The 24,741-nt window shown below is 36.7% G+C and overlaps 1 protein-coding gene across 2 annotated transcripts in view; it reads left to right on the plus strand.

The window, feature by feature from the left end:
• The window catches only part of RADX (RPA1 related single stranded DNA binding protein, X-linked), a 71,387-nt gene that overhangs the window by 13,644 nt on the left and 33,002 nt on the right, over nucleotides 1-24,741 (plus strand). For both annotated transcript variants that reach the window (XM_033408852.2, XM_004281498.4), the window contains exons 4-10: nucleotides 6,404-6,512; nucleotides 6,713-6,804; nucleotides 6,912-7,034; nucleotides 10,040-10,144; nucleotides 11,501-11,665; nucleotides 12,852-13,012; nucleotides 13,775-13,947. In XM_033408852.2, the coding sequence (XP_033264743.1) occupies nucleotides 6,404-6,512; nucleotides 6,713-6,804; nucleotides 6,912-7,034; nucleotides 10,040-10,144; nucleotides 11,501-11,665; nucleotides 12,852-13,012; nucleotides 13,775-13,947 (928 nt within the window). The remainder of the gene's footprint in view (nucleotides 1-6,403; nucleotides 6,513-6,712; nucleotides 6,805-6,911; nucleotides 7,035-10,039; nucleotides 10,145-11,500; nucleotides 11,666-12,851; nucleotides 13,013-13,774; nucleotides 13,948-24,741) is intronic.

The following is a 24,741-nucleotide window of genomic DNA, read 5'->3' on the forward strand; positions in this document are numbered from 1 at the left end:
TATGTACAGATATTCAAAATTGAAGATTAGCAAACTGAATTAAGTTATATGTGGAAAATGATCACACGCTGTGACTAAGTTGCATTGTTCTCCAGCAATGTGAAGTTGATTTTACATATGAAAATCTATAAGTGTCACTCACCACACAGATTAAAGAAGGTCATCCTAATAGAGGCACAAAACACATTTGCTAAAATTTTACACACATTCATAAATTTTAAAAAGAAAATAGCGAGAAAAGGAACGTTCCATAATTGATAAAGGATGTTTGCAAAGTCAAAACATAACAACAAGCACAACTTTTTTTAATAAATTTTTAAATTTTATTATTTTATTTTATTAATTTATTTATTTTGGCCGTGTTAGGTCTTCATTGCTGTGCGCGTGCTTTTTCTCTGATTGCGGCAAGTGGGGGGCTACTCTTCGTTGGGTGCGCAGGCTTCTCACCACGGTGACTTCTCTTGTTGCAGAGCACGGGCTCTAGGTGCGTGGGCTTCAGTAGTTGTGGCACGTGGGCTCAGTAGTTGTGGCTTATGGGCTCTAGAGTGCAGGCTCAGTAGTTGTGGCGCACGGGCTTAGCTGCTCCACGGCATGTGGGATCTTCCCAGACCAGGGCTTGAACCTGTGCCCCCTGCATTGGCAGGCGGATTCTTAACCACTGCACCACCAGGGAAGCCCAACAAACACAACTTTTAATGGGGAAAATTTAGAAACACTCCTTTTTTAAACGGGGAACATTGATGGTCTCCTATTACTATTTCTGTTTAATGTTGTACGGGCTCTCCTAGCCAATGTGAGAAGATAAAATCCATTAAAAGCATAAGAATTTTTTATTGAAATATAGTTGACATAGTGCTGTGCAATACTATGTTAGTTTCAGGTGTCCTACATAGTGATTTGACATTTGCATACATTATGAAATGATCACCATGATAAGTCTAGTAACCATCTGTCCCCAAAGAAAGTTATTATTATGTTATTGACCATATTTCTTTTATTGTATATTACATTCCCTTGGCTTACTTGTTTTATAACTGGAGGTTTGTACCTCTTAATTCCCATCACCTATATCATCCCCCCTCCCCTGGCAACAGCCGGTTTATTGTGTATCTGTGAGTCTGTTTTTCATTTTGTTTGTTTGATTGTTTTGTTTTTAAGATTCCACATATAAGTAAGACCATATGGTATTTGTCTTTCTCTGTCTGACTTATTTCACTTAGCATAATACCCTCTAGATCCATCCATATTGTTGCAAAGGCAAGATTTCATTATTTTTAATGGCTGGGTAATATTCCGTTGTATGTATATATAGACTACATCGTCTTTATCCATTCATCTATCAATGGACACTTAGGTTGCTTCCATATCTCGGCTATTGTAAATGACACTTCAGTGAACATTGGTGTGCATATACCTTTTCGAATTAGTGTTTTTGTTTTCCTCAGGTAAATACCCAGAAGTGAAATTTCTGGATCATATGGTAGTTCTATTTTTAATTTTTTGAGGAACCTCCATATTGTTTTCCATAGTGGCTGCATCTATTTATAATCCCACCAACAGTGCACAGGGTTCCCTTTCCTCTACATCCTCTCCAACATTTGTTATTTGTTGTCTTCTTTGATGATAGCCATTCTGACAGGTGTGAGGTGGTAGCTCATTGTAGTTTTGATTTGCATTTCCCTAATGATTAGTGATGTTGTGCATCTTTTCATGTGTCTGTTGGCTATCTGTGTGTCTTCTGTGGAAAAAATGTCTATTCAAGTCCTCTGCCCATTTTTTAATTTGGTTGTTCTTTTTCTTTGATGTTTGTTGGAGTTCTTTATCTATTTTGGATATTAACCCCTTGTTGGATTATCATTTACAAATGTCTTCTCCCATTCAGTGAACTGTCTTTTCATTTTGTTGATAGCTTCCTTTGGCGTGCTAAAGTTTGATGTGGTCCCATTTATTTTTGCTTTTGTTTCCCTTGCCTGAGGAGACAGATCCAAAAATATATGCTAAGACCAACGTCAAGGAGCATACTGCCTCTGTTTTCTTTTAGAAGTTTTATGGTTTCAGGTCTTACATTTAAGTCTTTAATCCATTTTGAGTTTATTTTTGTATATGGTGTGAGAAAGTAGTCCAGTTTGATTCTTTTGCATATAGCTGTCCAGTTTTCCCAACATCATTTATTGAAGAGGCTATTTTTCCCCATTGTATATTCTTGCCTCCTTTGTCATAGATTAATTGACCTTATAAGCATGGGTCACCAGGGCTATATGCTCTAGGAGTACCCCCTCTGTGGGTTGTGTGGGCCCTCCTGTTGTAGTTGACTACTCTGGGCATGCTGGTAGGCGGGGCAGCCCCGGGGAGGGTGTTGAGTGGGGCCATGGCTTGTGCCATCCTGCTGGTGGTTGGGGCTGGGTCACTACAGGACTGGCTGCTTGGTGTTGGGGGTGTCCCAGGATCCGTGCTGCTCAGCTGGTGGGTGGGTAAGCCCCTGGAGCTAATAGGCTAGAGGAAGGACTCCAAATTAGCATTTGTCAACACCAGTGTCCTCCTGGTAGGAGTTCCCCAAAATGGCTGCCACCAGCATCTGTGTCCCCAAGAGAGTCCCAGTTGCCTCCTGCCTTTCTAGGAGGTTCTTCAAAATTAGCAAGTGGGTCTGACCCAGTCTCCTTTAAAACTACTACCTACCTCTGTGCTGAAACTCAGAGTATGTGACATTTTGCATGTGCCCTTAAGAGTGGAATCTCTTGTTTCCTGTAGTCCTCTGGCTCTCCTGCACATAAGCCCTGCTGCTTTTCAAAGCCAGATGTTCTGGGGGGCTCATCTTCCCAGCGCAGGACCCCCAGGCTGGGAAGCCCAGTGTGGGGGGCTCAGATGCCTTGTTCTTGGGGAGGACCTCTGTGGTTATGATTATCCTTCCTATTAGTGGGTCACCGACCTGAGGGGGGTGCTTCCTGACTATATCACATCTCCACCCCTCCTATCTGACTCATTGTGGCTTCTTCTTTATGTCTTTAGCTGTGGAAAATCTTTTCTGCTAGTCTTCAGGTCATTCTGTTAGGTAGTTTCTCTGTAAGTTGTACTTTCGGTGTGTCCACGAGAGGAGGTAAGTTCAGGGTCTTCCTACTCCACCATCTTGGCCACCCACCAAAGGCATAAGAATTTTAAAGAAAAACACAAAACTGTCATTATTCACAAATTAGATCTTCTACAAAGAAAATCCAAAATAACACAAAGTATTAAAAATAATAAGAAACCACAACGTGGTATCGCCTCACACTGGTCAGAATGGCTATCATCAAAAAGACTACAGATAATAAATGCTGGAGAGGGTGTGGAGAAAAGGGAACCTTCCTGCACTGTTGGGAATGTGAATTGGTGCAGCCATTATAGAGAACAGTATGGAGGTTCCTTAAAAATCTAAAAATAGTTAACCATATGATCCTGTAATCCCACTCCTGGGCATATATCTGGAAAAGAAAAAAACCCTAATTCAAAAAGATACATGCACCCCAGTGTTCATATCACCACTATTTACAATAAGCAAGACATGGAAACAAGTACCCATCAACAGATGATTGGCTTAGATGTGGTATACATATATATATATATATATATATATATATATATATATATCTCAATACAATGGAATATTACTCAGCCATAAAAAAGAATGAAATATTGCCTTTTGCAGCATGGATGGACCTAGAGAATATTATACTTAGTGAAGACAGAGAAAGACAAATATTATATGATACCACTTATATGTAGAATCTAAAAAATAATACAAATGAATCTATTTACAAAACAGAGACAGATTTACAGACATAGAAAGCAAACTATGGTTACCAAAGTGGAAGGGAGGGGGGGAAGGATAAATTAGGAAAAAGGGATTAATAGATACAAACTACTATACATAAAGTAGATAAGCAACAAGGATTTACTGTATAGCACAAGGAACTGTATTCAGTATCTTATAATAACCTATAATGGAAAATCTGAAATATATGTATAAATATATATTTAGAAATATATTTATAAATTAATATATGTATATATACTTTATATATATATATAAATAAAGCTGAACCACTTTGCTGTATACCTGAAACTAAAACAATATGGTAAATCAACTATACTTCAAAAAAATTGAAAAAAATAGGGAATTCCCTGGCAGTCCAGTGGCTAGGACTATGCACTCTCACTGCCGAGGGCCCAGATTCAATCCCTGGTCAGGGAACTAAGTAAGATCCCACAAGCTGCATGGTGCAGCCAAAAAAAAACAAAAACAGAGAGAGAGAAAAAAATAAGATACTGGCAAAGCTAGCTGTAACAGCAATATACCAAAGTCAGTTGATTTTGTACACTCCAGTAACAAAGAGTTAGAAATTATAATTTTAAAAACATAATTTACCTTGTCAAAAATAACTATAAAGTATCTAGAAATAAATCTAACAGAAGATATGGAAGACCTATTTGGAGAATATTTTAATACTTTTCGAAAGACACTGAAGAGTCCCTAAATAAATGGAGAAATATCCCGTGTTCCCAGGCAGGAGGTTAGTCTCAGTTTCATAAGTATGTCAAGTCCCCCCCAAATTGATCTATAAATTTAGTGCTATTCCATCGGATTATTTTTTCTGGAACTGACAAACTGATTCTAAAATTTATGTGGAAGCATATAATTATCAAGAATAGTTAAGACACCTCTGAGGAAAAAGAATAAGGGGCTGAAGAGAGAATGAGGACTTGTCCTACAAATATCAAGAATTATTATAAAGTATAACCATGTAGTATTGGTATAGATATAGACAAACTGACCAGCAAGTCATAATACAAAGTCAAGAAACAGCCCTAGACGTATAAAACTTTGATATACAACAGATGTGCTGTGCAGATCATCAAGGAAGGAAGAGCCATTCAGTAAATAGTATTGAGACAATTGATTATATATGAGAAAAAAATTACATTATATCCCTAACTCATACCGTATAAAAATAAATTTCAGGTATATCAAATACTTAAATGTGAAAGGCGAAACTTTTAGAAGAACTTATAGAAAGTATCTGTTTGACTTTGGGATAAGGAAGGATTTTTTGGATAGGACACAGAAATGGTAGCCATAAAAGAAAGATTAATAAACCTAACTACATTAAAATTAAGAACTTTTGTTCATCAAGAGACAGCCCCCCAAAATGAAAAGACAATCCAAAAACTGGGTGAAGGTATTTGCAATGGTATAATCAACAAGGGATTAGTATTCAACATATATAGAAACAAGTAATACAAATAAGAGAAAGACAATCCAGTAGAAAAATGGGCAAAAATATGAACAGGTATTTCACAGAAGAGGATGCATGAATGAACCATAGGTTTATGAAATGTTGTTGAACATAATTAGTAATAAGGGAAGTGCAAAATAAAACCACAGCAAATTGTCATTTTCTGTCATTAGACTGACAAAAACTAAGAAATTTAGGGATTTCCCTGGCGGTCCAGTGGTTAAGACTATGCACTTCCACTGTAGGGGACACAGGTTCGATCCCTGGTCAGGAAACTAAGATGCCGCATGCCGCGTGGTGAGGCCAAAAAAAAAAAATTTTTTAACAGTACCAAAATTTGGAGAGGATGTGGCTCAGTGGGAATTCTTGCACATCACTGCTGGAACTGTTAATAGTTTAAATAAATATTTAATATTCAGTAAATATTAGTAAATATTTATTAATAAATAAATAATAAATACTACTTTAGGATAGTTTGAAATTATCCTATAGGGTGGAACATTTGCATATTTTACAATCCAGGGTTTCCCTCCTGGATATAATACCTTAGAAAGCTTTTGCCTGTGTGTACAAGGAGATATGTAGAAAAAGCTCATAGTGACCATGTTTGTAACAACAGAAGCTGGAAATAATCCAGATGTCCAGCAATACAATAAAGAGTAAATAAAATTGTAGTATATCAACACTCTGGAACGTTATTCAGCGGTAGAAATGAGAAAAAAATTGCTACATGCAGCTGCATGGATGAATTTTAGTACCATAAAGTTAAGTGAAAAAAGTAGCCCTAGAATACTGCATTATGGTAAAATTCCATTCATTTAAAGTTCAAAAACAAAGAAATTCAAACAGTATACTATTTGGGCAAAAACACATAAGTGATTTAAAAAAACCTCTTTTTTAAATTAAGTATATGATGAAACACAAAATTTAAGGTATGGTTAACCTTTAGTTGGTGAGATAAGTGGATGTGATAATGTCGGAATAGGTAGAAGAAAGCTATTGATAATGATCTAGTTGTTAGGTTTAGTGGTGGGCTCAAAAGTGTTCAATCTATTTTTTGCTGTGTGATTTATATGCATATATTATTTTATATGTATTAAATATCATACTAAAGTAATATATTTGTTTTTCAGAAATCTGCCTGAACCTTCGAAATCCTCCAAATAATATAATTATCATTCCAGAAAAGCAGGTGAAACGAGAATGGAGATTGCCAAAATTAAACCACCGTTTTGTCACAAGGTAAAATAGCTTCTTGTAAAATATCTCAAATATTAATTTTTAATGTTAGTTACTGAAACAATGTATTGTAATTTGCTCGGAATCTACCCAGAATTATGCTGTAACAGTTAGATAGATGTGCATTTTCACAGTCATATTTGCAGAATGCTTTTTCACTGTTTAAAAATACAATATCTATTTAATAATTTTGCTTTTTTTAGATCCGAACTGGATGATATGCCAGAAAATAGTATCTGTGATGTTATTGGCGTTTTAGTTTTTGTAGGAAGAGTCCAGCGGTTAAAAAAGAAGGGTAAGCTTTTGATATTGAAAGTCATAAAAAGTATTTCAGTGAATAATTCTGTGTTCATATGTGCATTATCAGTTACCTTCATTTATTCTAACATTCTATCCATATAGAAAGCCGTGAAGATTTTTGGTCATATCGCTGGATTCACATTGCTGATGGGACTTCCAAAAAACCATTTATAGTGGAACTGTTTTCTACATCTCAGCCAGAAGTCTTTGAAAATATTTACCCAAGTACTCAGTTTCAATATTTTTATCATTTTGTTTTTGGAAGTGGGGACATTGACTTAAAAAAATGATAGAGGTATACTGACTTACTTACAGAATGCCATGATATTGAGTTAGCAAATTCAAGCAGTCTGATAGCATGTTTAAGTTTTTTCTATATTAATATTATAATTGGTATTAACAGATATTAACCACCTTCTGGTTTTCTATTCAGAATTAATTTGGGATTGAAACTAGTTTTTCAGAAAACAGGTGCTCTTATCAATTCCCATTTTTAGCATTTTAGACATAAAACCTTAAAATTCGGTGAAACTAAAACATAGATAGTCCGTTTCCTTTGTATCCATTTGGAAATTGACTTAGTAGACCCCATTAAACACAATGAAGGCTTTACTAATGTAGAATAAGTAGTAGAGGATTGGGATACTGTGTAATTAAATAATGGCAGTGGTAAGTATGATGTCATTTGAGTATGGAATTAATATTAGGTTGGTGGTGTTAAACCAGCTGGTCAATATTTTACTTAATTTGGTGTTGATTTTTTCCACTACTTTTATTTATTTGAAAACATTTTAAGTATGTCCTATTATGTGTTTTATATAACAAGTTAGTCTTTAGATCTACTATGATAAGGATAAAAGTATATCTAATACTTTTTAACAACTTCAGTGAATTTTTCCTTATTTGAATTTGTAACATAAAGCTTTTTTAGGTATTGGTGTGCTATTTTCCTATTTTCCAAATGATTATGTGAATAAAATACTGATTGTTAAGTGCTTGCCAACATTGGAGAAATTCCCAATCTTGACTACATGTATTTTTTTTAATGAGCAACAAGATAGAAATTGTGGAATATCAGGAGACCTAGAGACCATATACAGGGCTGTTCTGCTACCCCTTTATTTTCTGTTGTAAAACAGTATTACACACCATTCGGATATTACCTCATTAGAATCCACCCTCTGCTTGTGAGATTAAATTTTTTAAATATATATGAGTAGAACTGAACATCACCCCAAATGTCATTGGAGGAGAGGGCAGAAAGAGAGTTTTGGCCAAAACCAAGGCATGGGCTTCCAAGGTAAGTGGGGCCATGACCTTTCATATAACTTCTCTCAGGTCACAGATGATTGGTAGTGATGATCCCTGATAACAATTTAGATGGGCTTTAGGGCCAGGTCCCTCTCTCTTTGTAGCCACTTTAAACAACAAACTGACACAGGTTTTGGATAACGATTTTTCACAGAAATGTTGCCATCCATGCACATTCTATTTCTTGTGAAAATGTGAAATATATCTTTTAAGAAAGGTTTGTATGGGCTTCCCTGGTGGCGCAGTGGTTGAGAGTCCGCCTGCCGATGCAGGGGACACGGGTTCGTGCCCCTGTCCGGGAAGGTCCCACATGCCGCAGAGCGGCTGGGCCCGTGAGCCATGGCCGCTGAGCCTGTGCTCCGCAACGGGAGAGGCCACAACAGTGAGAGGCCCGCGTACCGCAAAAAAAAAAAAAAAAAAAAGAAAGGTTTGTATGGACCTTGGTGAGATTTACTCTAGTACAATAGTTGACAACAATCAAAATTCATTTTCATCTTTTGACCAAGAGTGAAGGAAAAAAATCATAAAATAAATGGTGAGTATTAAGGGGGCTTCAGGCCTATGAAGGGGAACATGACCAAGGGTCTTCTGGAATAATACCAAAATCCTTTGGTAGTAGGGCATCTTGTTTACTTTTGACTAAGAAAAGGGGAAGTAATTTTGAGCATTTACTATATACCAGTTGCTCATAGATATTATCTCATTTTGTACTCCCAGTTACCTTTTAAACAGGTGATGTTTTTACAAATTTACGGGTGAGGAAACAAAGGTCCAGAGGGTTGTCAAACAGCCAGAAGGTGTTAGGTCCAAATATCTGATTTTTAACAACCATGAAATTAGAATTAGAAGTATTCTTATATCAACGTCTTTAATCATGAATACTCACATCTTTGTACAGTTTTTGAATTAAAGGAAAAGTGATATAAATCAAGAGAATTATTCTTGGTCATTTGAACAGATTTTCTTTATTTTCATTGCTACAAAATAAAGAACTAGTAAATGTGAGATACAGGAAACGAATTTATAGATATTATCATGCTCTAGGGAAATATTTATTCTCAAATGAGAGCGTACTGTTGATATGAAATTATGAGTATTTATATTTATTTCTTTATTTCCTAATTTGAAGACCGTAAATGTTTTGGCATGCAGTGAGTTAAAATTTTTAAAATATTGTTGGATAAGTAAACTTTACCTAAATAACCTGATAGTTGAAAGCAGTTGATAGCTTTTGAAAGTAGCTGGTCTGAAGACATTATAATCTCATTTTCAGGAATTCTTTTTAGTCTATCCAGTTGGTTAGCAAGGCAAACAGAAAATAATAGGTGGTATAAGCCCTGTCCTTGAGACTTAAAGTCTAATTAAGATATACACAAGTAAAACACTCGCATAAGCAAATTCAAATTAATATTGTGTAGCCCTATCTGATGGAAGGAGTCAGAGTAATTCAGGGATCAATGTTAGATTGGGTTAATCAGTGGAAGCATCATGGAGGAACTCAACTTTTTTCTCTGTAGGAAATAACTATTCACATTCAGTTGTGTGGCCAATTAGAAAGACTGTTGCAGTCTTCAACTGTCCAGCAAGCAGTGACTTCAGTTAGGTGCGGCCGTTGTACTTTCTAAAGGAAAAATTAAGTGTTAAATCCTTTATTTAAAGGAAATGATTAAGTGTTAGATCTTTGTTGCTCCAAGTGTGGTCAAAGGACTGGCCAGCACTAGTATCACCCAGGAGTTCATTAGCGGTGGAAAATCTCAGGCCCTACACTAAAACTACTTTAATCTGAATTTGCATTTTAACAATTGTCCTAGGTGATTCCTCAGTTCATTAAAGTTTGAGAAGCACTCTGTTAGATCCTGATCTTGGTATTCCCATTTGAAATGCAGAAATAATTTCATAAGTGTTTTCATTTTCTACAGTGGCACATTTCATGTGTACACAGTTGAAAGTTGTCAGAAATGACACTCAAGTACCTGAACTGCTTTACCTTACTACTACAAATGAGAGTCGCATGTTTATTACTGGTGAGCAAGTTCTTTGTATATACTTTATTGGAAATCTAATGTATTTTCTCTTCATTAAATTAACTTTTCTATTATAAGATTCAACCACAAGATAGCTTTATTTTGAACTCCTTTCTCACTATAAGAATGGTTTAAGAAAGAATATTTAGCCTATAAAATCTATTGCTTCCAGATTATTTACAGTTAGAGCAATGATTTTGTGACTTACTGAAGAATTTTGTTTATGTCCTTTGGTTAACTTTAATTCCTGCTTGACATAAGAAGTTAGATAACCATAAATTGCTTCATACATTGAAGACTGTTGGGCCCTGTATCACAATATGGATTCAATTAACAACAGTTTTAAAATATTAAATAAAACAAAAATGTGCATTCAATTTTGGTCCCCAGATCTCGCATTTTACTTATATAGCAAGAAAAGTCTCACTACTTATCTACAAATATACTATTTTTCTCTATTCCCTTGGATAAGGGGGGCAAAAAGATAAAAGTTTTCAGATGAGTGAGGGAGTACTATGGAATGATGTATTTACTAGAATGCTACCATGTTGGTAATTAGGAAATTTGTCAAAAGAAGAGTCCTAGGGCTCCCCTGGTGGCGCAGTGGTTGAGAGTCCGCCTGCCGATGCAGGGGACACGGGTTCGTGCCCCAGTCTGGGGGGATCCCACGTGCCGCGGAGCGGCTGGGCCCTTGAGCGGCTGGGCCCGTGGGCCATGGCCGCTGAGCCTGCGTGTCCGGAGCCTGTTGCTCCGCAACGGGAGAGGCCACAGCAGTGAGAGGCCCGCGTATCGCAAAAAAAAAAGAAGAGTCCTAGGAAGGATGTAACACACATCTTTGTCCATACCTCATTTTATAAATATGAATACTATCAGATCTAATATATACTAATAATAGCAGATGTGAATGACACTTTTAAGTATGTTTCAAAAACATGAACTTAAATGCTGAGGTATATTCATAGGCAATTTAGTTAATACATGATGTCATACCTTCAGGTTAAAACATAATCAGTTTTCTAAGAAGATGCTAACCAGTTGGATAGTTAGCAAAAGCCAGACTATTAGTTTTCTTTTTCTTCTGGCTTTTCGGTGTCCTGTAGACAGTTACAGTTTAGTCCACGTAAACTAATATGTCTGATTTCCTTATTGACTTAGGATTTGTTAACTGATAATTTTCATATGCATATTCAGTATAATTATCTGCTACATAGTGAATAAGTTAACTTATTGGTGCTATAAGAATGATTTTATATTAAACTGTTTTTATACCCAAAAAAGTCCAGATGGTTTATTACAGTGAGTTGTCTTTTTTTTTTTATTCCTCATATTTTTGCACTTTACCCTTCCTGCAATAAGATCATAGAGGCCAGCCGTATACCAACGATACCAAAGTAAAAAACTTTATTCGGTGGATTAAAACAAAGACCGATTCTGGAGAATTGAAGAACACTGTTATTGGTGGATATTACCCCTATCCACCAGTGCCAGAAACATTTTCGAAGTATAATATTTCTGTTAAAGGTACTGATGTAATTGCTAGTCCCTTATATGTTTATATGTGATATGTATGGTATATGCCATATCAGTTAGTCATCTTTAATGGGAGTGAGCCAAAGTGTAGCAACACTCACTGGTAATAATTTGATCTTTATCAAGATCTAAAAACATATGTCATGACCCATAAAGGTTAATATTTTGATTTTATTAGACTGCAAGAAAAGAAGGAGTTTAAATAGACTATGACTAAATGGAGGTAATATCTTGATTTAAGGTCATTGAGATCAAACCTGAGTTGGTAGATCCCAACTCCTATAATACTACTTAGACTAAAGATATCAGAGGAGACACTGGACAATTTGATACCAAGGTACTGACAACTGTATTAGGCCACTCTTGTGGAATGATATATAGACATCCCTTGGTGTCCGCAGGGCATTGGTTCAAGGAGCCCCCATGGATACCAAAATCTGCAGATGCTCGAGTCCCTTATATAAAATGGCTCAGTACAATGAATACAGTAGGCCCTTTATATCTGCAGGTTTGCAAAACCTGTGGATATGGAGGGCCAACTGTGTATTGGATATAACACAATTGAGCTCTACCTTTAAATAAAAATGATACCAAAATCAGTGAGATTCAGAATAAGTATTAATGAGAGGCCTAACATTATTTTAGTAGAATTAAGATATGACAGTTGAAAACTTTAACATAAGTATATTATTTTTGAAAAGCTATGGAATAATGCATGGTTTTGGAAAAAAGAGAAACTTTGAAATACTGATCTATCATCATCTAAATATTGACACCCTCCTGTACTTCATAATGCCAGCAATATGTAGTATATGCTGTAAATAGCATATAGAATACAGAAAATATCAAACAAAATATGTGTTTCTATGCAGTGGCTAGGCAACGCTTTATAGTTTGAAGTATGATATACAAATTACGTTCAATATGTAAAATTTCTGTTTCAAATTAAGATGCCAGACTAGAAGGCTGTATCACAATTTAACTGACAAATGTGTTTTGCCAATTTTACCGAAATTACATAAGGGGTTGCCAAATATAAACACAAAATCTCACATATTTAAGTTATGTAGCAAGTTTATAATTTTCATGTTGTGAAATTACATTGCAAATCTAATTGTTATTTTTGTCATTTCAGTTCTTTAAAACTTACAGTTTCCTTGAAATTACTCTTTTGCAGTTGAGTTGTTCTTCACAGCTATAAGTGAAGTGAGGAAGGAGATTGAAGACTTGCAGTATAGGGAACAAAAGCGCATTGCAATTCAGGGGATAATTACTGTTATAAAGTATGTCCCCTATAACGGTGCAACTGAACGTGCCTCAGCATCTGAAACACTACGGGTATGGTGCCAGAGAATTAATAGTATATCTCTGAAAGCACTGTGTTTATAATCACAACTGGTATCTTGTAAATTTCATTCAGAACTCACATGTATTAACTCTTAATGATGTAAACCTAAAAGGAAAAAAATGATTTTTAGTTTGTTTCTTTTTTATGTCATTTATTTTGGAGCAGTCTGGGCTGCCCTCAAAACTTGGTATCTTGTTTTTGTTTTCTGTGTAATATGAGCCTATCATGATTGTCTTTATTTAAATTTCCAGGTGGTATATATGATTATGATTTTTTCCTTCCTTTTGTCTAGGCCAAAGTTATAGGCACACTCCCACCAGAAGTTTTTAGCTCTATTGTCAGTTTGACAGTTCTACCCAGGTTCTATAAGAGGTAGCAATGACTCTTGTAGGATAAATGCTACAGAAGAGGCCACTTCTAGAATCTAGGCAAAATCAAGACAAATAAGTTAATTTTTTCCATGAGCTTATCTTTTTAAAAGTTATTTCTAAGATTACTGTTTTTACGGAAATAAGCATCTAATCCAACTTTACAGTTATATTAATATAAGAAGGACTTTTATCTTATTAAAATATTTTAATAGCAGATGGATTAAGATAAATCAACTTTATAAAAGCATTGTTACGATTGCAAAGTTTTGTCACAACTCTTAAGTTATGAAAAATGGGTAAACTAAAATTATAGAGTCTTTTAAGAGAGAAATAATTTTTGTGAATCAGTTTTAAACGTTTTCTTCAAATTTTTGGTTTTAGAATGCTAACCGACCCTCAACATCCCAAGCAGCTAGAAGAGAAAGTCAAAGTCAAGAAAGAGATGGAGAACCTAGAGATAATGGTCCTGTGAGTTCTCAGTGTTGTCATACTACATCTGCAAGTTTGAGCCCTCCCAAGAAAAAAAGAGCTCTACAAGGGCCATGTGCCAAACCGTAAGTCATTTGTATTAAGTATATACATGGCATATACTTTTTAATTTGTTTCTATCCTGTAAAATGAGCAATTCTACTAGAAGTTGTATTAGTTTTCTAGGGCTGCCAAAGTCCAAGACCAAGATATATAGGCAGGGTGGGTTCACTCTGAGGGCTATGAGGAAGAATCTGTTCCATGCATTTCCCCTAGCTTCTAGTGGTTTAGTGGCAATCTTTAGCATTCCTTGGCTAATGGAAGTATCACCCCAATCTCTGCCTTCATATTCACATGGCATTCTCCCCGTGTGTGTACGTGTCCAAATTTTTCTTTAAGGACACCAGCCATACTGGATTAGGGACCCACTCTGGAGTACTAGTCTACTTTAGTATGAACTCATCTAAACCAATTACAACCAAATAAAGTCATATTCTTAGGGCCACTGAAGATGTAATTGGTTACATATTGGTAATCACAGTGATATTTGGTGGGGACATAATTCAATCCATAACAATCTACCCTCTAAAAATTCATGTCCTTCTCACATGCAACATACATGCATCCCATCACAACATCCCCAGAAGTCTTAATCTATACCAACATCAACTTTTAAGTCCTAAATATCATATAAATCATGTATGGATGGGATGCAGGGTAATTGATCCTGGGGCAAAATTCTTTTCCATCTGTGAACCTATGAAACTAGACATGTTTCATTCTGTCCAAAATACAATGGTGGGACAGATATAGGACAGGTATTCCCATTTCAAAAGGGAGAAACTGGAAATAAGGGGGTTATGGGTCACAGAAACCTTGTTGAAACTTAATGAGGCAAATTCCATTTGGCATTAAGGCCCCAGAATTATCCTCCCTGGCAGAATACTGTGTCCTCTGGGCCCACTGGGATGGCAGCCCCACCCCCGTGGCACTGAGTGGTGGTCTTGCACTCTGGAACTGAGAAGGTGGCCCTGGATTCTAGAATTGAGGAGGTGTCCCTGCCCTCTAGAACTGAGGAAATGGCCTCATCCTCAGAGTCATTTTTCCCTTTTCTTGAAGGATAATACTTGATCACAGCTGGATATCTCTAGCAGCTCATTTCCTGACTGTAGAATCCCAGAAATTCGATGGAATTGCATTCCTTCGTTTCTTCCCACCCGTGTTTCTTTCAGTCAGAGCTAACAGCATGCCTACTGAGATGGTTGACTGGATCCACAAATCACAGTCTCTTGGGCAAATGGTTATCTAGCAGTGCCCTTAGTGTTCTTTCCAAAGCAAGCTTTCTTATGTTTTGCAACATGGATAGGCTTAGAATTTTCCAAGTATTGAAATTCTGGTTCTTTTTTTCTTAACAATTCCCTTTTCAACTTTTCTCTCCCCTCTCATATGTTACTATAAGCAGCAAGGAGAAACCAGGCTGTGCCTTCAATACTTTGCTTAGAAATCCAGTTTCCAATAACACATTCCTTATTTCTGTCTGAGACCTCACCAGAAGCACCTTTTACATTCATATATCTAGTTCTGTTCATGACGACGAGTGTATTCTCTTAGACTGCAGAAACTTTCTCTACAGCTCTTTTCTTTCTAAGCCCTCAACAGATTCTCCTTCAAAATCCATATTTCTACCAACATTCTCTTCAAGGCTATCTAGGTTTTTTCTGTTATGCACCTCAAAACTCTTCCAGCCTGCGCTTAATACCCAATTCGAAGCCACTTCCACGTTTTTATGTATTTGTTACAGCAGCACACCACTTCCTGGTACCAAAATCTATTAATTTTCTAGGGCTGATATAACAAAGTACCAGAAACTGTTTGGCTTATACTATAGAAATTTGTCTCACAGCTTTGTAAGTCCAAAATCAAGATGTCAGCAGGGTGGATTCCTTTTGAGGGCTGTGAGGAAGAATCTGCCCCATGCCTCACCCTTAGCATCTGGTGGTTTGCTAGCCATCTTTGGCTTTCCTTGGCTTGTAGAAACATCACTCCAATCTGTATCTGTTTCCAAATTTCCCCTTTTGATAAGGACGTCAGTCATGTTGGACTAGGGGCCCACCCTAATCCAACATGACCTCATCTTAACTAATTACATCTTCAGTGACCCTATATCTAAATAAGGTCACAGTCCGAGTTACTGGTGGTTAGGACTTCAACATGAATTTTGAGGAGACACAGTTCAACCCATAACAGAAGCTCTCTTATCTGCCATGCTCAGCATGGACTAATTGAACGTGAGTTTAAAATGGGGAAGTACAAAAAAATAAACATTCTTTGCCTCTCTTTTTTTTTTTTATTCTACGGATAAGAGAGATCATACTGTATTTATCTTTCCCAGTCTGATTTATTCCACTTAGCATAATAACCTCAGGGTCCATCCATGTTGTCACAAATGACAAGATTTCATCTTTTATATGGCTGAGGAGTATTCCATTGTATATATCACATCTTTATCCATCCATCTGTTGATGGGCACTTAGGTTGTTTCCATATCTTGGCTACTGCAAATAATGCTGCTGAGAATATAGGGGTGCATATATCTTTCCAAATTAGTGTTTTCATATTCTTTGGATAAATACCCAGAAGTGAGATAGCTGGATCATATGGTAGTACTGTTAATTTTTTTAGGAATCTCCATACTGTTTTCCATAGTGCCTGCACCAATTTACATTCTGACCAATAATGTAGGAGTGTTCCCTTTTCTCCACATCCTCACCAACACTTGTTATTTGTTGTCTTTTTGATAATAGCCATTCTGACAGGTGTGAAGGTGTGAGGTGATATCTCACTGTGGTTTTCATTTGCATTTCCCTGATAATTAGTGATGTTGAACATCTTTTCATGTGCCTGTTGGCCATCTGTATGTTTTCTTTGGAAAACTGTCTATTCAGGTCCTCTGCCCATTTTGTAATCGGATTGTTTGGTTTTTTGAGGCTGAGTTGTATTCGTTTTTTTTAATATATTTTGGATATTAACCCTTTATGGGATATGTGATTTGCAAATATCTTCTCTCATTTGGTAGGTTGTCTTTTCATTTTATTAATGGTTTCCTTTGCTGTGCAGAAGCTTTTTAGTTTGATGTAGTCCCATTTGTGTTTATTTTTGGTTTTGTTTCCCTTCCCTGAGGAGACCTACCTAGAAAGATAATACTAAGACTGATGTCAAAGAACATACTGCCAATGTCGTCTTCTAGGAGTTTTATGGTCTCAGGGCCTACATTCAATTAATTTACCCATTTTGAGTTGATTTTTGTGTATGGTGTGAGATTATGGTCCATTTTCATTTTTATGCATGTGGCTGTCCAGTTTTCCCAACACCATTTACTGAAGAGATTCCTTCCCCCACTGTATGTACTTTTGCTCCTTTGTTATAAATTAATTGTTCATTTACGTATGAGTATTTCTGATATCTCAATTCTATTTCATTGATTTATGTATCAGTTTTTCTGCAAATACCATGCTGTTTTGATTATTATAGCTGTGTAATATAGTTTGAAATCAGGAAGTATGATACCTCCAGCTTTGTTCTTTTTTCTCATGATTGCTTTGGTTATTTGCGGTCTGTTTTGGTTCCAAATAAATTTTAGAATTCTTTGTTCTATTTCTGTGAAAAATGCCTTTGGGATTTTGATAGGGATGGCAGTGAATCTGTAAATTGCTTTAGGTGATATGGACATTTAAAATTAGGAAGTGTTCCCTCCTCTTCAATTTTTTGGAAGAGTTTGAGAAGGATAGGTATTAAATCCTCTTTGAATGTTTGGTAGAATTCACCTGTGAAGCTCTCTGGTCCTGGACTTTTGTTTTGGGGGGAGGTTTTTGATTACTGTTTCAATCACTTTACTAGTGATCAGTCTATTCAGATTTTCTATTTCTTCTTGATTCAGTCTTGGAAGGTTGTATGATTCTAAGAACTTGTCCATTTCTTCTGGGTTGTTCAATTTGTTGGCATATAACTGTTTTGTAATATTCTCTTATAAGCCTTAGTATTTCTGTGGTATCTGTTGTTATTTCTCCTCTGCCATTTTTTTAAAAAAAATTACTTTTATTTATTTTGGCTGCCTTGGGTCTTCATTGCTGTGCGCAGGCTTTCTCTAGTTGCAGCAAGCGGGGGCTACTCTTCATTGCAGTGCGCGGGCTTCTCGTTGCGGTGGCTTCTCTTGTTGCGGAGCACGGGCTCTAGAGCGCAGGCTCAGTAGTTGTGGTGTGCGGGCTTAGTTGCTCCGCGGCATGTGGGATCTTCCCAGACCAGGGATCAAACCCATGTCCCCTGCACTGGCAGGTGGATTCTTAACCACTGCGTCACCAGGGAAGTCCCTCCTCTTCCATTTTTGATTTTATTTATCAGAGTCTTCTCTTTTTTTCTTAGTCTGGCCAAAGGTTTCTCAATTTTGTTTATCTTTTCAGAGAACTGGCTCTGTTGGATTGATCTTTTCTATTGTTTTTTGTTTTTAGTCTCTATTTCATTTATTTCTGTTCTGATCTTTATTACTTCCTTCCATTTACTGACTTTGGGCTTCATTTGTTCTTCTTTTTCTACTTCCTCTAGATGTAAGGTTAAATTATTTATTTGGTATTTTTCTTATTTCTTGAGGTAAGCCTGTATTGCTGTAAACTTCCATCTTAGTACCACTTTTTTTTTTTTTTTTTTTGCTGTACGCGGGCCTCTCACTGTTGTGGCCTCTCCCATTGCAGAGCACAGGCTCCGGACGCGCAGGCTCAGCAGCCATGGCTCACAGGCCCAGCCACTCCGCGGCATGTGGGACCCTCCCGGACCGGGGCATGAACCCACGTCCCCTGCATCAGCAGGCAGACTCTCAACCACTGCTCCACCAGGGAAGCCCTTAGTACCACTTTTGCTGCATCCCTTAGATTTTGCTTTGTTGAATTTTCATTTGGATTTGTTGTCAGGTATTTTTTGATTTCTCCTTTGATTTCATCACTGACCCAATAGTTGTTCATTAGCATGTTGTTCAGTGTCCACACATTTGCGATTTTTTTTTAACTTTCTTCTTGTAGTTGGTTTCTAGTTTCATACTATTTTGATCAGAAAAGGTACTTTCGAAAAGATATAATTTCAAATCTTTTAAAATTTATTGAGAGTTGTTTTGGGTTCCAATATATGGTCTGTCCTTGAGAAAGTTTCCCATGCACTTGAGAAAAATGTGTTTTCTGCAGCATTTGGATGGAATGTTCTATACAAATCTATCAAATCCATCTGGTCTGATATTTCAGTTAAGGCTACTGTTTCCTTGTTGACTTTCTGTCTGAATGATCTACCCATTGATGTTAAGTGGGATGTTAAAGTTCCCTACTATTATTGTGTTGTCAACTTCTCCTTTTAAATCTGTTGGTAATTGCTTTCTGTATTCTGGTGGTCCTAATGTTAGGTGCATATATATTAATCACTGTTATGTGTTCTTGATGAATTGTCCACTTTATCATTATATACTGTCCATTGTCTATTGTTACCTTTTTTGCCTTGAAGTCTATTTTGTCTGATGTGAGTGTGGCTATACCTGCTTTCTTTTGGCTGCAATTTGCTTGAAGCATCATCTTCCATTCCTTCACTTTGAGTTTATGTTTGTCCTTAGAGCCAAGATGAGTCTCCTGGAGGCAGCATATAATTGTGTCTTGTTTTTTAATCCATCCAACCACTCTATCTTTTGCCTCGTGAATTCAATCCATTTACATTTAGGGTGATTATTGATAGATGAGGACTTAGTACTGCCATTTATTCTTTTGTTTTCTGGTTGCTCTATATCTCCATTGTTTCTTTTTCCTTGTATTTCAATCTACCATTTTGGTTTGGTGGTTTTCTCTGATGTTTTTCTCAGTTTCCTCTTTTTTTATGTTTTGTGTCTCTGCTTTAGATTTATGTTTTATGTATTAGGTTTGTGTACAACATCTCATAGATAAAATAGTTCCTTTTCTGCTGATAGCATCTTATCTTCATTTACCTATATAAGTTACGTCCTTTTCCTCATCCCTGTTCATGTTTTTGTTTCTCAAATTACCCCTCTTTATGTTGTGAGTTTGTTACCAAATTGAAGTAGCTATAGTTATGTTTTCTTCTTTTTTCCTCTTTCACATTTATGCTATAATAAAATGTTAAAAAAAAACCTACTCTGGGGACTTCCCTGGTAGTCCAGTGGTTAAGACTCTGCGCTCCCAACACAGGGGACACGGGTTCAATCCCTGGTCGGGGAGCTAAGATCCCACATGCCGTGAGACATGGCCTAAAAAATTTTTAAAAACAAAAACAAAAAACCTATTCTGATATAGAGTTACAGTTTTCTGATTCTGTCTATTTATTACCTATTCAAAGTTTTGTGTCCTTTTTTGCCTTTTTGTTTCTGGTAGAAGAGTTCCTTTCAACATTTCTCATAAGGCAGATCTAGTGTTAATGAGCTCCCTCAGCTTTGTTTGGGAAACTCTTTATTTCTCCTTCATATCTGAATGATAACTTTGCTGGATAGAGTATTCTTGGGTGACAGTTTTTATCTTTCAGTATTTTGAGAATGTCATTCGACTCCCTCCACTGACCTGTGGAATTTCTGCTAAGAAATCTGCTGATAGCCTAATGTGGGTTCCTTTGTGGGTTACCATCCTTTTCCCCCTGCCTTTAAATTCTTTCTGTGTCATTGACTTTTGGCAGTTTTAGTATAAGGGGTCTTGGAGAAGGTCTTTTTTGCATTGAGGCAATTAGGTTTTCTCTTAGCTTCATGGACTTGTATATCCACTTCCTTCCCCAGACTTGGGAAATTCTCAGCTATTATTTCTTTAAATAAACTCTCTGCTCCCTTCTCCCTCTCTTCTTCTGGGATGTCCATTACCCTACTATTGCCCTTTCTAAAAGGGTCAGCTAGCTCTCGTAGAATTTACTCATTTAAAAATATATATTTTAATTCTCTTTCCTCTTCTCCTTGTATCATTTCTATATTTCTGTCTTCAAGCTCACTAATTCTCTCTTGCATGTGGTCTGCTCTATTTCCACTGCTTTGTAATGCATTCTTCAACTCATTTACTGAGTTCTTCAGCTCCAGAATTTCTGATTGGCTCGTTTTAGTTTCAGTCTCTTTGGTAAAGTATTCCTTTTGTTCATTAATTTTATTCCTGAACTCATTGAACTTTCTGAGTTTTCTTGTAACTCACTGAGTTTTATAATAGCCATTTTGAATTTTCTATCAGTTATATCTCAGTATTCTGTGATTTTCAGTTTGGTTTCTGGAGAATTGTCATTTTCTTTTTGTGGTACAGTGTTACTGTGGTTCTTCATGGTGCTTGATGAGTTGTTCCTCTGCTAGCTCATTTCAACTGGCAAACACCTTTCTTCTTTAGGTAAAGCTTTTTTTATCTTGTTTCTAACAATTCAACAGGTTAGGCCCTTCTTTTATCTTCCAGTAGGTGGTGCTATACCACAAGTTTTTGGTTTCTCTTACCTGCGCTGCCTCTGGTTATGTTTGACAGTCAGCACTTTCCACTTTCTACCGCCTCCATCAGAGGTATCAGCCAGTGCCCTAGTTGTCACTGCTTATGCCTCCAGTGTCGTTGGTGCCATGCTGCTGCTGGTGTGGCTGGTGTCACTGCCTGGTGCACCAGGATGGTGGACAATTCTGCCATGTTTAGGACCTGCTGAGTTGCAGGCACTCCCACTGCAGAATGGGGGATAGCTCAGGTGGCACAGGAACCTCTGCTGTGTTCAGTATTGTCAGGTTTGAGGACTCTGCCGCTGTAAGCAGGGGACGAGGAGAGAGAGTCATGGCTACCTCCACAGCTGGAGAGACAGGGTCCCAGACCCTACTGCCACTGCTGCCCAGTTATCTGTGGCTGTGGGCACCACTGCAGCCAGGAGGCCAGAGCTGTATTCACCACCTCCCCTGTCGCTACTGAGTTTTCTGGGACTGCAGGTTCAATTGCCATGGCTGGGGGACCAGAACTGCAGGTACCACCTCCACTGTTCCCCAAGTTCCACCTCTGTGTGTTCTAGTCCACCCACCTTTAGGTGTATGGATATGGGGAATTCTCCAGTGTCCTGGTGTGTTGGGCAGAGGCACTTTTGTTGAGTCATGGATGTTTTACTGATAGTAGATAGAAGGAGAGAGACAAAGAGAGCGTCTCCCTTTGCCATGATGCTGATATCACTCTCCATTCACTTTTAATGGAGTTAATGATACAGATGGTCCCCAACTTATGATGGTTCAACTTATGATTTTTCAACTTTACAATGATGCGAAAGCGATACACATTCAGTAGAAACCATACTTTAAATTCCGAATTTTGATCTTTTCCCGGGCTAGTGATATGCAGTACTATACTCTCTTGTGATGTGGGGCAGTGACAGTGAGCCACAGCTCCCAGTCAGTCATGTGATCACAAGGGTAAACAACTGATATACTTACAATCATTCTGTACCCAGACAACCATTCTGTTTTTCACTTTCGATACAGTATTCAATAAATTACATGAGATATGCAACATTTTATTATAACATTGGCTTTGTGTTCGATGATTTTGCCAAACTGTAGGCTATTTTTGTAAGTGTTCTGAGCACGTTTAAGGTAGGCGAGGCTAAGCTATGATGTTTGATAGGTTAAGTGAATTAAATTCATTCTCAAGTTATGGTATTTTCAACTTACAGTGGGTTTATTGGGATTTAACCCCATCATAAGTTGAGGAAGATATGTATTTGGGGCTTATATCAATTTTTATACTATTTGCTTAATCAAATAGTTTTAATTATTCAATTTCCCCTCTTTTAATTTGTTAGGTATATATTCTTCAGCGGTCACGCTATAAATTACAACCTGAACACTTGACTTATTGCAGTTAAATACAAATTTTACCATTTCCTGATAATGCTAGATCCTTAGAACACTTCAATTCCATTTGTCTCCATTTTCATTATTTTTGCCTTGTATTTGAATTCTACATATATTTTAAATTCTGTAGGACATTATTAGTATTGTTTTTCTTATACGGTTAACTTTCAGTTATATTTAACCACATTGTTTTTGGTTCTCTTCATTCCTACTTGTATTTTCATACTTCTCTCTGGGATCATTTTCCTTCTGACTGAAGAATTCTTCTCAGCATTTATTTCAGTACAGCTTACTGATGATATATTCTCTCTTTCTGTTTGTTTAAAAGCATCTTTATTTCACCTTTAGTTCTAAAAGGATATTTTCACTAGGTTGCACATTTTTTTTAATGTCTTATTGTACTGTTCTATTGCTTTCATTGTTTCTATTAAGAATCAGGTTAATGTCTTCTAATTGCTCCTTCAAGGATATTGCGTCCTTTTCCTCTGAGTGCTTTTAAGATTTTCTCTTTGATTTTCAACTGTTTAAATATGATGTGCCAAGGAGTGGTTTTCTTTGTTTTATACTACTGAACTTCTTGAATCTGTGTATTGATATCTTTCATCATTTTTGGAAAACCATCTGCCATTATTTCTTCAAATATATTTTCTTCCTCATTATTTCCTCTCTTTCCATGATTCCTATTTCACATATGTTAGCACTTCTAACTGTGACCAACAAGTTTCTTACACTGCATTCTTTTTTATTCATATACATATTTCATTTTTGTCTTTGATTCCATGTTTCAGTTTGGACCTGTCACTCCGTTTACTTTTTCACTATGTCCAATCTGCTATTAAACCTATCAGTTAGGTTCATTGAGCTCTTGTTGGGTTTCCAACCCAATTAGCTATACTGTGATTCATTTCTAATGCTAACTACCCAGACTTAACATCAGACTCTTAAGGGCTTAGTCCTCCACGAGACTGACCTTACTTCAGATGCTAGCCACAGTTCAGCTGGTCCCCAGGCCACCCTCACTTCTAACCAAGTGGCTGCAAATTCAGGAGTTCCCATGTCCCCCTCAGAGTCAATAGCTTACTAGAATGATGCAAAGAATTCAGAAAAACACTATACTTACAATCACAATTTTATTGTAAAGAATACAGATCAGGAATAGCCAAATGGAGACACATAGAGAAAGGTCTGAGAGGGAACATGGAGCTTCTATGCCCTCTCCTTGTGGAATCTGGGCATGTTACTCTGTTGGCACATCATTGTATTTTAAATCCTGGCTTGCTGACTCCAATATCTGTATTACCTGTTGGTCGGCTTCCATTTGTACAATTTATGATAGTAATAAATATGACCATTTAAGAGGTTGTATCAAAGAACATTTTAATCCAAATGGTAGATAGTGAACCGTGGTGCTCTATGTTAGATAGTAAAATGTAATCAAAATACATCAACTCATTCAAAAGTTAGCACTGAGAAATAAAATATAACAATGGGACATTAAAACTTACTCTTTGCATTCTGTTGGTAATATTTACTCCATAAAGATAGAAAATGAACCATACCAGGTTTATCTGAATCCTTAAAAATCGTTATCAGTGTCTCCTTCTAAGAAAAGCAGAAGGTATTATAGGAAAGACTACAATAATATTAACTATAATACTGTTATATAGATGAGGACATGGCATACTATACAATCTATATGACTTTTATCTAAGGTCAGTAAGTTGGTGAAAAGGGAAAAGTTAGAGTACAGCTTATTGCCTCTGACAGTTTTTATAATATTCGGCCACTATCCATCATATGTAATGTTATTGTCTCTTCTTTTAGCCGTCTTTTCCCTTTCTTTCCTCAGGTATCCTTTTATTTCTTATATTTTCATTTTTCATCTCTTTTTTTTCAGTTTCCTCATTTGATACCTGTAGACATTGTATACATCCACTTCTGTTATGAAGCCCCTAACCTTTAAGACACTTAAGGCATACAAATGAATGACTGTATATTCCAGTAAAAA

Source organism: Orcinus orca, chromosome X (assembly GCF_937001465.1).
Source record: "Orcinus orca chromosome X, mOrcOrc1.1, whole genome shotgun sequence".
Classification (NCBI taxonomy): domain Eukaryota; kingdom Metazoa; phylum Chordata; class Mammalia; order Artiodactyla; family Delphinidae; genus Orcinus; species Orcinus orca.